The sequence below is a fragment of the Rhinocladiella mackenziei genome, assembly GCF_000835555.1.
Source record: "Rhinocladiella mackenziei CBS 650.93 unplaced genomic scaffold supercont1.9, whole genome shotgun sequence".
Taxonomy (NCBI): Eukaryota; Fungi; Ascomycota; class Eurotiomycetes; order Chaetothyriales; family Herpotrichiellaceae; genus Rhinocladiella; species Rhinocladiella mackenziei.
In genome coordinates this window covers 723,804-736,537 of record NW_013550596.1, presented here as the reverse complement: position 1 = coordinate 736,537, position 12,734 = coordinate 723,804, and the positions used below count along the sequence as shown (strand labels likewise).

The following is a 12,734-nucleotide window of genomic DNA, read 5'->3' as shown; positions in this document are numbered from 1 at the left end:
GGTCCGAAGGGTGAGAGGGGCCAGAACGGGGAATGAAGAGAAAAGTGGCAGGCAAAATTTGCTTGAAGGAGAAGGCGTGCACTGAGGCAAAAGGATTGGTTTTGGGAAAGTCTTGGAAAATGTGTGACGTCCCTGAGAGGAGACAAGGTTAAACGTGGCGGGCTGCCAAACGAGGCAACCATACCGGAGGCGGGTTACCCCAAAGTTACGGTGAGCTCTCCCTTTTTTTCTCATTTTCCTACTCTGTATTTGCTTATGTCTAGAGATTCTCCTTCTCCAATAGCCCTTTACGCGTTCCGCCTCATTCTCTCTCTTCGATCCTTCAATCATGGCGGAACTCTACCCCGATCTCAAGGATCGGCCTGTCAAGGAGACCATTTGTCTATTCGATGTCGATGGCACCCTCACACCAGCTCGACAGGCTGTCTCAGCTAAGATGCTTCAGACATTGGACAGATTGAGACACAAATGTGCCATTGGCTTCGTAAGTGACAGTAATTTCAATGCTCAGGGCTGGGATTGACTGGAACACGAGGTTGGTGGTTCAGATCTTAACAAACAACAAGAACAACTCGGAACACCCTCCCTTCCGGTGACGACCCTCTTCGATTTCTGCTTCGCCGAGAACGGTCTGACTGCCTACCGCTTGGGTCAACAACTTCCCTCCTACTCCTTCATTCAATGGATCGGAGAAGAAAAATACCAGAAGCTGGCCAAATTCTGCTTGAAATACCTCTCTGAACTAGAAGGGCTTCCCGCAATGCGTGGGACTTTTATTGAGTTCCGGAATGGCATGATCAATGTCAGTCCGGTCGGTCGAAATGCCAGCAAAGCGGAAAGAGACGAGTTTGAAGCTTGGGACAAAAACACCGGTTGCCGACTCAAGATGATCGAGGCGATTGAGAAGGAGTTTCCCGACTTAGGACTCACGTAAGAATCGGCTGCTCTTCAAAACATTAGGCACAGATTGACCCGAGTGAGAAGGTACTCTATCGGGGGGCAAATTTCTTTCGATGTTTTCCCAGCGGGATGGGACAAGACTTATTGCCTGCGACATGTGGAAGCAGAAGCTGATCCCACCAAGGGACTTTCTGGTATCCACTACAAGAACATTCACTTCTTCGGCGACAAAGCATTCAAGGGTGGTAATGATTGGGAAATTTATACCGATCCCCGAACCATTGGCCATGCTGTCAAAGACCCGCAAGACACCATGCGACAATTGAAAGAACTCTTTGGCGTTTGATCCATCCCTCGTCTTTGAACGAGTGTTCATCAGTCTATGGAAACCGTCTGCAAGTTCATACGGCCGGGAATTACCCACGAAATAACGTATTAGAGATATTCAATACCAGGGAAAGGAAAAGATTGCTTTGAGGGTTTATCGAGGATAGAACGAAAGCACAGACAAAAGTGATGATGGGACCAGACGATGGCGAATTTCATGCCGAAGCGAAAAAGGAACAGACGATGATATATTATCCGGCTTGCTCAGAGCCATCTTTTCGAATACGCCAGGCCAGCCACCGCATGTTCCCTTATCCACATCTGTCGGAGAATTTTCTTCTTCTTGCTTGATTGGCTGCCGCGTAGGCAATATACGCGGGCCGATGCAACGAGCCGCGTAGAGCTCATCTTTTTCATTGTCAACCCACCATCAAATACGAGAAGTTTTCCTCGCGCATCTTCTCGACCCCGTTTATGACAGGGCTGTCTTCAACTTCACATTTCGACCCTCAGAGCGACTGCTCCGATGGGACAGCCTTGCATGTTCCGTCGTCATCACTTCCCCCGAAAGGGTGTTGATCTTACATCGTCGTAACCACCCAACTCTTTCCACTGTCGAAGTAGGCGCGCAAATTACCATATCCGAAAGGAATGGGGCTTGTGGCTCACTGGGTCTTGACTCTCGATCCGTTAGGCTACGCATCAAAGGGCGCTTTACGTAGGCTCTACCTTTTTTTTTTTTTAACATAAAGAAAATACCTGCAGGCACTCAATTCGTCAACGAGAAGGAAATCATTTCTTCCGCCTAGTTGTCAAGGGGAAAAATCTTTCTTTTGATGCCCGAATTTCCTCTGTTCCTTTTGCTTCTTTTCTTAAGGTGTTCTTTTTTCGCTTGTTTTCACTCAGCATTGCCATGTCTAGTCACTGGCACCCTCGCCCTTCCGCATATAGATTGAGCCTTGTCTGGGATGAGGTTCGACATGCATTACGACTGGACATGGTATCCTGACCTGTCGGTTTTCAGTTCGAAACCGAACTGACGTCTAGTGCGGCATAATCAGGCAAGCTTCGGCCTCGACCTCGACAGCAGGTTGTGGTCTCAGCTCAAGTACAATACTTCAGCTCATCTTGGTGCAGGAAGACAGGATAGCGATGATGGCGCTCTCCTCTTTGTGCTGTATGGAAAGTCGCCAATGAATACAAACTGAGATGGATTAGGAAAGAAGTACCACGCTTCATACAACGATGTAATGGCATTCAATCCACATCTATGACAACCAGAGTCCTCGAGCCCAACTTCGAACGACCTTTACATGACCTGATCTTGCCCTGACGACAACCTCTTTCTCGTGATATGGGACGAAAGGACGCCTTCATCGTGGGACCAAGGACTCAACGTAGGTGAAGGCCACTTACTGACTTGTTGCTTCAGCACTCGACCTGCAGGAATGCTTGCCATCGACCGCGCCTTATTAGAGACGATCGAACAGGCGTCTATGTTGGTCAACACTGTTTGGGTCTTCTTTCCAACCTAAGTGTCCATGGCAATTGCAGACAGCCATTGGGTGGGGATTTACAAACATCAAACCCTTAGGCCAAAGATCAACCACACCCTGCCGCTCAGGGACGGGGAATTGGGTTTGAGGAGGGATAGGGTTTCCAACAAGAGAGAAGAGAGGAGAAGAGAAGAGCAAATAGGCGCTCGAGACTCACCGACGGGCACCGAGTGACACAAAGCCATACTTTTGCATGGCGCACACGGAAATCCACGGGCAGCATTGGAGTTCTTTTGGTAAGCGGACCGATATGGCTCGTATATTTCAAAACTTAGAGCCCCTTGTGGCAGCATGCACAAGCTGCCTGAACTTCAGATCAATCGGTTGGCCTAACTCGCTTCTTCCTCCAATGGAAGCATATGTCACTCATCTATCTTCACACAGAAACATGTCATCCACTGGCCAAGTTAGACTTTTCGATATTTGCCCCGACGGCTGGACTACTTATCAACAACACACTTCTCCGTTCTTGGGATCTACCACTCCCACGGATATTTAAAAGATGGCTCTACTTAATCTACGGCCGACACTCATCTTTCTCTCCTCCTCCTGTGGAGGCAACTCCTCAAAGTCCCTTCGCCCAGTATCGAGGTCCATATCTATAGTCTTGACACCAAAGCTCGTGTCCTTGGTCCACACCTTCCAGAAAGCAAAGAGGGCCAACACAATTGGTGCGGCGATGTAGCTTTCGAAGAAAGCCTCGGCGTCGGGATTTCCTCCAATAGGAAAGAGAGAAATGTAGAAGGTGGCTGCGAGACAGATGGCTACGAGGAAGACGCCGACGTACGATCCGTACACGCCGAGTTGTGACTTGAAGGGTAGGTCTTCAAGGGTACGGCCGGCAGACTTCCATCCTTGACGGAAGCGGATGTGAGCGAGGCAGATGGAACCCCAGACGAAGAAGGAAGACAGACCGGTCAAGGCGAGGAGCCAGTTGAAGACCGTCGCGCCGTCTTCGGCTTCGTTGATAAAGGCCAAAAGACCAAATACCATTTGAATGACGACTGGCCAAACGGGACGACCCTTCTTATCGACCCAAGAGAGGAATTTCGGTCCCATTCCACTTTGAGCGAGAGCCTGCATCGTACGAGTCGAGCCATACGTGCAAGAGTTTGCCACTGACATGACCGAGATGGTGATGACGGCATTGAAGACAGATGGAAGACCCTTGACACCAGCATATTTGATCGCAAGCACAAAGGGGGAAGCTTTGGTGTTCGCACCCGAGGAGTTCAAGAGATCGGGAGAGCTGTTCGGGACGATGAGACCCATGATGAGCAGGGAGACGACATAGAAACCGGCAATTCGCCAAAAGACCTGCTTGGTGGCCTTGGGAAGGGATTTCCTGGGGTTGGCGGCTTCGGCTGCGGCCAAACCGACCATTTCAGTCCCACCGAAAGCGAAGGCAGCAGTGACGAAGACTGAGCAGAAGCCCTTGAAGCCTGTTCAACGAGATCAGTATGGGATGGAGGAAATGCCCCATGAGACCAAATCTTACCGTTTCGGAAGGCCTTGTTGCCGTGTTCAGCATCATCCCAATACCGGAATCCAATGTATCCGCGGTCGTCTGTAGGTACACCACCACAATCGACGATGATACCAAAGATGATGAACCCAAGGACGGCAACGATCTTGATTATACCGAGGACGAATTCGACTAATCATCGTTACCGAATCGTTCAGGAGAAGCGAGACAATATTCTTACCTTCACCATAACCTTTGACCCCGAAGAATTGGACGATGATCAAAGTGGAAAGGAAGACCGCAATCCAGATTCCAATATTGTAATGGTGCCAGTAATCGATGGTTATGCCAGCTGCGGTGATTTCAAAAGGTAACGTGATCAACCATCCAATCGCATATTGCCAACCGACGGCGAAACCCCTTTGACGGGTCAGTTTTGAGATGGAAGTGGCACGACAGTTTACCACTCACCAAGCCGGGTCGAGGAATCGCACACTGTAGACATAGAAGGCACCGTTGACAGGATAGAGGACGGCCAGTTCACCCAGCGCTTGCACGGTACAGAGTAACATGGCGCCGATGATGATGAAACCGATGACGAGAGAAGCAGGACCACCCGATTGCAAAGCTGAACCGGAACCGACGAAAAGACCGGCGCCGATAGATCCCCCTGTGTCGACATATTAGCGGGAGAAACTCACGGACTTTGATGAAGACAATAACCATACCAATGGCGATCATCTGCATATGCCGGCCTTGGAGACCACGTCGGAGAACGGTGGAATGAGTTCCTTGTTCGATGTCATGGTTGACCGTGGTAGTGGGCAGCTCCTTGTTCTCCTCCACCTTCTCTCCATAGGCTGTGTTGACCATGTTGGGCGATATGAGTGAGCGAAAGAGTGGGATAAGATTCCAGAACGAAGTTGGTCGCCGGGGAAATTTCCAACTTATGAAGGAAAAAACGAGAAAGCCAAGTGAGGATAAGCGAAGGTCAAGACCCATCAAAGCTGAGCCCAAGCATTTCAAGCTAGGATGCTTATCTCGGCGGAACTATTCATCTGCAACCTCCCGACCGGTCCGTCGAATTTGCCTCGTGCAACGCGATGCCACCCTATTCAAAGGGTGGATGGGTCTGAAGAGGATTTATCAAGCGAACCATATCGGTCGGAAGCGGGACAAGCATCCAATCCGTCCCTTCAATTGAGCTTGTTAACCAGTGAGGTATACGTGCTACCATCAAAGTTCCATTCGGAGTCGCCTATTGTTAGGGACCGCGGGTTTGAAATTCATGATAAGGAAGCGGCACTAGGACGAGGTTAGCCAATCACAATCCCCCCAGAATCAGATCTTCGGCCGAGTGCTGTGGCGACCAGCACTCTACCAGGAAGGGCGACGCGGATAGCTGGTCTTCCGGGGGCCCATATTATTGGGGGACCTGTCGAGGTCATAACGTTACACCGATTTGCTTGATGGCGTTCAGGCACAAAAAGATTCCCAGAGGGTGCGAATTCGATACTTGCCTCGAAAAACCGCGCTGAATGTGGCATTCGTGGCATGTGGTTACTGGACCACCTCTCGGTCTAGGAATGGGGAGTTTGCATCGTCAGCATTATCGAGAATTTGGTCTTGGCCAGACAAAAGAGTTATTTCTGCGAGCGAAGGATTCCAGAACAAATGGGATCGGCGAGATAAGCAGGAGGACGAGGAATCGAGGATCGCGGACTGGGATGAAAATTCGGGCCTAATCACAGCCAGCGGTAAATAGTCAGCACACTCCACTCAATCCTACTACCACCCTGGGCAGCCTTGTGCCTCATGGAGAAAGTAGGATATGCTAGCGCTTCACTAGTGATAGGTATGCAATGATATTTCACTGACGCAGATACAGAGCTTGAAGGTTTCCGAATTTTTGGGGGGTTTGCCAAGCGGAATGAAGCAGGAATCAGAAAGGGCTGATGAAGAGACCGGCGCAGCCGGACCAATGAGATCTCAGCAACAGTGTGAGTCACGTGCTTCGTCGTTGTCCTGCCTTACGCGGACTAGTTGTGTGTACGAACTTATACGTGTTCCAACTACGAGAGGCTTCGGTAACCGCTGCGACATATACCATTCATCCACTTCTGTATCTGTTATTCCTCAGACATTGCTTATTCGTCCGGATATTCCCGGAAGGATTTCATCCAACATCACATCAAAACCATTCCCATCGTCAATAAATCAACAGATGATCAATAATCGTCACAATGATCATTGCCTCCTTTTGAGTTGGTCTTGCCAATAAGACAAAAACTGCTTTTTCGAGATCTTCCTCCCGGATCATAATCAAATCCTCCGGCGCCATCGCTGTGACCCAAAAAACCAAGCAACAGGCAAAAACCCAAAATAGCCCAGATCAACGCTCATACTGCGGCAGATCCGGCCCTGTATGATCATGATTCAGTGTTTGTACATTATATTCGTCCTGCTCATTAATGGCTGGCGCACTTGGCACTAACGGTGGAGTGTTTTCGCTGCCGGAAGCCTGTACTTCGTCGTCTGTCGGAGGTGCGCTGGCCTGCGCCAGTAGTCGCTGCCGCTCCAATTCTCGTTTATCATCGGTGGCCTCGACGTCACCAACAGATGGTGGTGCTGGTGGAGGAGACGTCGAATAAGGTCGTATGGTATCTGCGGATGTGGCTGATGCCACCGATGCGGCGGGATGAAGAGTGGATGGTGTCACACTGCCATCGTGAGCGTCAGGCAAAACCCCTGATGGGAGAATTGGCGCTGTGGGCACGTATGAAACAGTACGGCTCGGACTTTCACCGTCTTGTGGAGGCTCGCTGGGCAGTAGTAATTGTTCTTGTCTCCGTAACCGCGCTTTCTCATCCACTTCTTCATGTTGACTAGGAGGAGGAATGGTCTCGTGCGCAGGCGTAGGATAATCGGGGTAGGAATTCGGGTCATACCCATACCCATAACCGTATCGGTAGCCATACCCGTTCCCGAACCCGTCTTGATGTGGATGGCCCATTTCATCATAATATTGCCCATCGTATCCAGCATTTTGGTGATATGGATCATTCCCACTCTCTTCCGGCCACTGCGGCACCGACTCAGGATTTTGGATTTCCGGTTGTTTATGATTCCTTCTCTTTCTACCGCTGTCTTGAGTGCCCACCACCAGGGACATTTCAAACGTGATGACACTCTTCGTCCGACGTAAGGGAGTGGTATCGAGGATATTGTGGGACCAATCAGACGTTATTTGGTTGCCGTTGTCACTGCTGTGCGAAAATGTCGGCTCACTCGATGTCAGTCGAGGCCAATATCGAGTCTCGCCCAATTTTCCAAACAGATCAACGACGACTTCGATGTGATAGGTGAAAGAGATCATCCCCCCCGGCACATTGGCGATGGTCGGAAAGGCCGTTTCGGGAATCTTGATGGAAGTCGAGATGTCGGCCGTCATGGTTGTCGGATTGACCACCATCATCGTAGAAGATTGAGCCAAGTCTTTTCGAAACACACTGTTCGGAGAAGCAGTCGCAAAATACAGCCCTCCGAGGCCCGTGCGTGACTTGGGATAGACATCTTCATACTCAGCTTGCTTGTCTTTGCCGCGATTCGCCAAAGGAATCGGAGGATGCATGTCCACCCTGCCCTGACGGTATAAAGTCGCAATCACCATACCCCGCACATCTGATTTGGTATGCGTTATGGATACTCGAATCGGAATTGTATCTCCCGGCAGAGCGCCGTGTCTGGGTAGCTCCGTGGTGGCAATGATCGTGTGGGCGGAGGAGGATGTCGTATTGCTCCGGGCGTCGCTATTTTGAGGACTGGGTTTTCGGGTCGGTGAATCCGCGTCGACGACTTGGAAACTTTGCGTACTCGTTGTGGTAGCACTGGTTTGGACGGTATCTTCGCTCGGTGCCGGACTGAGCGGCGGATTTCCCAAGGAATGCGTGCTGCGACTGGTCGTACTGTTTTGGGTATCATTTCGGGTTAACCGACCCGCGCTGGATGTATTCTGTGTCGTCACGGAGGAGCCTGGTTTGACCATTTTGACTTTTCCCCGTCGGGAAATGGGTTCCAATGTGATGACCCTCGATTTCGGGCTGTACATGGACTCGATGTCAATCCGATCTTGAAATTTAACTTTGGCACTGCGAACCGTGGTCGGACTGATTGTGGTCGGACGGGTGAGAGTAGCCGTCAGCATATACGTGATAGTTCCTCTCTCAAACTAGGCCACGATCAGCATCAAGACGGAAAGAAAAAGGGCGGACTACCAACGTCAATGGTGCTTGGTAAGCTTTTGGCGGGAAAAGGCACTTCAAAGGCAAACTTGTAGACGTGTTTCTTGAGAAAGCCATTGCCACAGAGAATCTGCTCATTCTGAAAAAGGGAGGCCAGACCGTTGCCATGGTATTGAAATCCTTTCGTCCCCTTCCCGTTCATCAAGCCTTCGGGAGCGGGTAGCCCCTCACCGGGGGCTACCTGGTGTTTGTAGACCTTCGCATATCCATGGAGGGCAATAACCAAGTGGGTGATGTCGAACCCTTTGGAGACCGTAAGAATGACATGTCCCTTGACCGTCTGACCGGGGGAGTAGACTCGAAATGGATCGTCAGGCTCGATAGCGAGGTCGAACATGTTCCGGGCATGTTTTCCCAGCGGATTGGAAAAGCAGGCAAGAAGGGAACGCGAGCGAGGCACTGCTGGATGGGGGTTGGTGAGCAGCGACTCGAGAGGCATCGCCGTGATAACCTGAGCCATTCAATGCTATAACGGTGGGTTAGACCAAAACATTGTTTGGTCCGACTCGGAGAGAGGTTCGCGCGGAAAAATCAGTCGCTGCGAATGGTAGCGTGGCTCAGATCTGGCGTCAAGCTGTGCGATTGAAAACAGTCAGCTTGGTCATCAATTAGGGTCAAGTCCTGCGCAACACTGGAAGATTGACAGAAAAGGGCGTGTTATGAATCCAATTGAGCGTGTCACCCGAGAGTAGAGTATCCAAACGCATACCTCAATCAACTTGCCGCACTCTTGAACGGTTCGACGCTGCCTGCCCGGGGGGACCGGAGCGCAGGCAGGTGAAATCGAGATTGCGGCCTTGGGGGGTCAGGATAGGGCTTGGGTGTCGAATCGGTTGTGAACTCCCTCGGCAACTCGAAGACTTGCCGGCGACAACAATATCGGAGCCTCCTTGTTATCGATGTATAACAATGACCGAGAGAGAAAGCGTAGATGGCCAAGCCTTGAAGAAGTTCCTTATGAGCCACAGAGTTGGAAGATGGAGAGGGGATGGATGAAAGGCTTGTCTCTGGGTTCAAGCTTCGGTGCTTGGCAGGTCGAGAACCTCTAGGATGTTTGTTGAAGTGGGAGAGTCGAGAACAGGGAGAAAGTTGGGGGGGGACAAGGACATTCTCCTAAAATACTGGTCGAGAGTAGCGGTTTTGAAGCGAGGCGCTAGTCGCTGAAGGGATAGGGATTAAATGATGGTCAGGCTGGCGACTGGTTAAAAAGGTCTGTCTGACCTCTACTGCTGTGTGTGTAACCGGTGATAGGTGATGGACTAGGGGGGAAATGGGGGTGTTCCGCAAAGCATGAGCACCACCACTTCAGCAACTTGCGACTCGATTCGAGGGGTGTAAGGGGATGAGTCCGGAGGGACTAGTGTGGCATTTAAATTACTCCGGCGCCCGCCATACCCTCCCTAGGAGGGTATTGAGTGAACATTCTTTTTTATCGCCTCTGCGCCTTCTGGCTCTTTTGACTTTTGGGCTTTGTCTGCCACCCGCTGACTGACCGTGCACGGCGGCAGAGTTAAAAGGGTAAAAATAAAAATGCTAGAGAACCTCGAAAAACCTCATCTGCTGAAGGCTGGGTTCCGACTGGTCCCACTGTGCCTCATCCTGCACCCCCTGTTTCGCGCCGTCCATCGCCCTCTTCTCTAATCAATCACTCCACTTCCCAATCACTATTCATTCTTTTCTCCCATCCTTTTTGATCGATCACTGACCGGTGGCACAACTTTTTATTGATCTGGCACACAATGTTCACCCAACACTAGTCCACGTGTGACAAGCCGAACGCAGCAAAGCTTTTCCCTTATCAAGCTTTTGTCGTGGCTCGCGAAACCGCCCGATAAAGTTCATGGCCAATCCGAGCATCTGCTTCTATTCGGGATGGGGAAATATCGTCGAATCCTTTGAATTGGTTGTCGGACTGAACATGGTGCCCACTTCACCCTGTGAACGCGTATGCCTCTCAACGTCTTGTTTTTTTCACCGGGGATTCGTCTGGATCGACATTGTGCTCATCCGGTAGGTCTTTGGACCTGGTCATTGGCTTCACTCTTCCCTTGACCTGATGCCTGGTCATTTTGCTTTCGCCCAGTCCCCGTTCAAGTCCTTCTGGCTCCACCAACGCCATATCCCCTCCCTCACCCAGTGCTTCTTTCACCGCTTCTTCCAATAGAATGCCCATCGCCAACAATGCGGTCTCATCCAGAGATCGGAAATCATACATCCCCTTGTCCACGGTGGCAGAGCTATAAAAATCTGACGCGTAGCTGTGGATTGCTTTGACCATTTCTGACTCTGGAAGCCGGTCGTTGCCGGAAAGCTCTCCCGCGGCATCGTACGATCGGTAGACCAGATCTTCGGGAAGGGTTGTTCGCCGCAGGAGAAAATCCTCGGGAGCGAGAGGCAGCACATGGATTTGATCTTTTGTCAGAAATCCGTTCAATCCAGCTCTTCCCGCCACCGCATCATAAACAGAGATGGCGCGTACCGATTGGGCGCTTGTTGACCCATCATCCGCGGTGGCAGGGCCCGACACTGTCTCAGGGACGACAGCCTCACCGTTGCCAGCCATGTTGTTGTGCCGTCGCGATTCCTTTGTAAGACAGGGACGCTGGCTCGGCTTTTATTATCGCCGAAACGTGTAGATGATGTTGCGCTCCATTAGCAAGACATGGGATGAAAAAGAACAGTTGCGAGGCGCTACATGAACAACTAAGTTTCGAATTTGCCAAGGCTGAATTTCATGGCCGCCATGTACGGAAACGGAACCGCTCTATTCGTGCTCCTCGAATCCATCCCCGTGTCTAATCCAGTCTGCTGCTGCTGCTTCCTTACCCCGGTTTTTGACCAATTGCCATATAATATGTGGCGAAGTACACTCGACCGTGTCTAATCTCCTCCAGGGTTTCCTGCACCGCCGCTCCAAACCGCGCAGCCACCTCCTTTCCGAGTCGCACTTTTAGCCCCTCGTGAATATCTGTCAAGGCCCAAATAGCGTTGTCAGTTTCTTGTTTCGAAAGCCAGGGCACTGGGGGCAAATCAATGGCTCGGGTGTTGATCAAACCATGTTGCTGAAATTCATCAGCCAGGCGCCGGAGCCATTCGGTGGGAGAGAAGATACTGGCCAAAGGCGCTTCAATAGCCGGGGGTTGGCGGAATTGTCCCAAGGGCTGCAAAGGATCGCTTAACACATGGAGAAGCGGGACAGTGGCATCGGTCCATTGAATGAATCCTCCCGGTTTAAGCAGTTTCAGGATGTTCTGGAGGACCCAATTCTTGTTCTGGCTGTACACGGCTCCCATAATGAACCGAACATGCACAATGTCGAATCGGCCAATGTATCTGTCTGGCATGGGCTGAAAGATATCGTACGTCTCCATCGTGACATTCCGGGGCCATGTAAATTTGGGGGGGAACTGTTGGGGAGATATATCTATCCCGGTGAAGTGGGCTTGAGGATAATCCCGTGCCATGTCCAAGGCCCATATCCCATTCCCACATGCCACATCGGCAATTGTGAGTTTCTTGCGTCCATGGACCTTGACTGCAATGTCGGGATGAAGATGCCAACCGGACCTTCTCAGGATGAGAAAGTGTTGGGCAGTCAACCTGCCAGTCGCCAATGAATCGCGCGAAAAGAGATAATTGTCTGTCCCGACCGTAAAGTTGGCCGCCATGGTGGTCGATTAGAGAGCTTGATCAACCGTTCCACATCGATCGTCGTTGTCAGCACGATACGAGACTCCGGCGAGGTGGGATTGGGTTGGCTTTTTATACTGTGATTCGGACCGCGAAGACAACCACCACGGCGCCGGATTTCAGTCAACAATGAGGCTGTGGAAGAAACAGACCAACCATCTGATCCCAAACCTGGAAGAGCGATGTCCATATCTTACCTCATGTCTATCCAAGTGTTTCCTTAGTTATCTTCGTTAGTAGCTCACTCAATGTCCGTACGATGATGTCCGTGCTAACCGTACGGAACCTGAGAGAAGAGCAGTCCGGCACACAGCGAGTATATGTTCGTTTACTAGGCGTTGGTCCATTTCTGAGTCGTTACGGTTCGATTCTATGAAAGGGGAATGTTTCCAAACACGGTCATTGGCTCTCGATCAACGACTAGATGAGGAAACAATACTAACACCGGGGATTTTCAGACCTCATTCGTGGAATACTAATTCTGATCAGCAGCAC

General features: G+C 50.9%; 5 protein-coding genes across 5 annotated transcripts; 1 reads left to right on the top strand and 4 right to left on the bottom strand.

The window, feature by feature from the left end:
- Positions 1-328: 328 nt before the first annotated feature.
- Positions 329-1,246, top strand: Z518_10465 (uncharacterized protein; the record flags this gene model as incomplete). Its single annotated transcript, XM_013412008.1, has 3 exons — positions 329-484; positions 536-930; positions 985-1,246. 3 exons carry the CDS (start codon positions 329-331, stop codon positions 1,244-1,246), a joined length of 813 nt encoding a protein of 270 aa, XP_013267462.1.
- A 2,032-nt stretch (positions 1,247-3,278) lies between these two features.
- On the bottom strand, positions 3,279-5,121 carry Z518_10464 (uncharacterized protein; the record flags this gene model as incomplete). The annotated part of the gene is made up of 5 exons (XM_013412007.1): positions 3,279-4,225; positions 4,282-4,440; positions 4,490-4,668; positions 4,720-4,918; positions 4,977-5,121. The coding sequence occupies 5 exons, from the start codon at positions 5,119-5,121 to the stop codon at positions 3,279-3,281; spliced, it is 1,629 nt and encodes a 542-aa protein (XP_013267461.1).
- Positions 5,122-6,640: 1,519 nt separating this feature from the next.
- Positions 6,641-8,988, bottom strand: Z518_10463 (uncharacterized protein; the record flags this gene model as incomplete). The annotated part of the gene is made up of 2 exons (XM_013412006.1): positions 6,641-8,476; positions 8,527-8,988. 2 exons carry the CDS (start codon positions 8,986-8,988, stop codon positions 6,641-6,643), a joined length of 2,298 nt encoding a protein of 765 aa, XP_013267460.1.
- A 1,515-nt stretch (positions 8,989-10,503) lies between these two features.
- On the bottom strand, positions 10,504-11,112 carry Z518_10462 (uncharacterized protein; the record flags this gene model as incomplete). Its single annotated transcript, XM_013412005.1, has 1 exon — positions 10,504-11,112. The coding sequence occupies one exon, from the start codon at positions 11,110-11,112 to the stop codon at positions 10,504-10,506; it is 609 nt and encodes a 202-aa protein (XP_013267459.1).
- A 259-nt stretch (positions 11,113-11,371) lies between these two features.
- Z518_10461 (uncharacterized protein) lies at positions 11,372-12,217 on the bottom strand (the record flags this gene model as incomplete). The annotated part of the gene is made up of 1 exon (XM_013412004.1): positions 11,372-12,217. The coding sequence occupies one exon, from the start codon at positions 12,215-12,217 to the stop codon at positions 11,372-11,374; it is 846 nt and encodes a 281-aa protein (XP_013267458.1).
- Between the last annotated feature and the right edge of the window lie 517 nt (positions 12,218-12,734).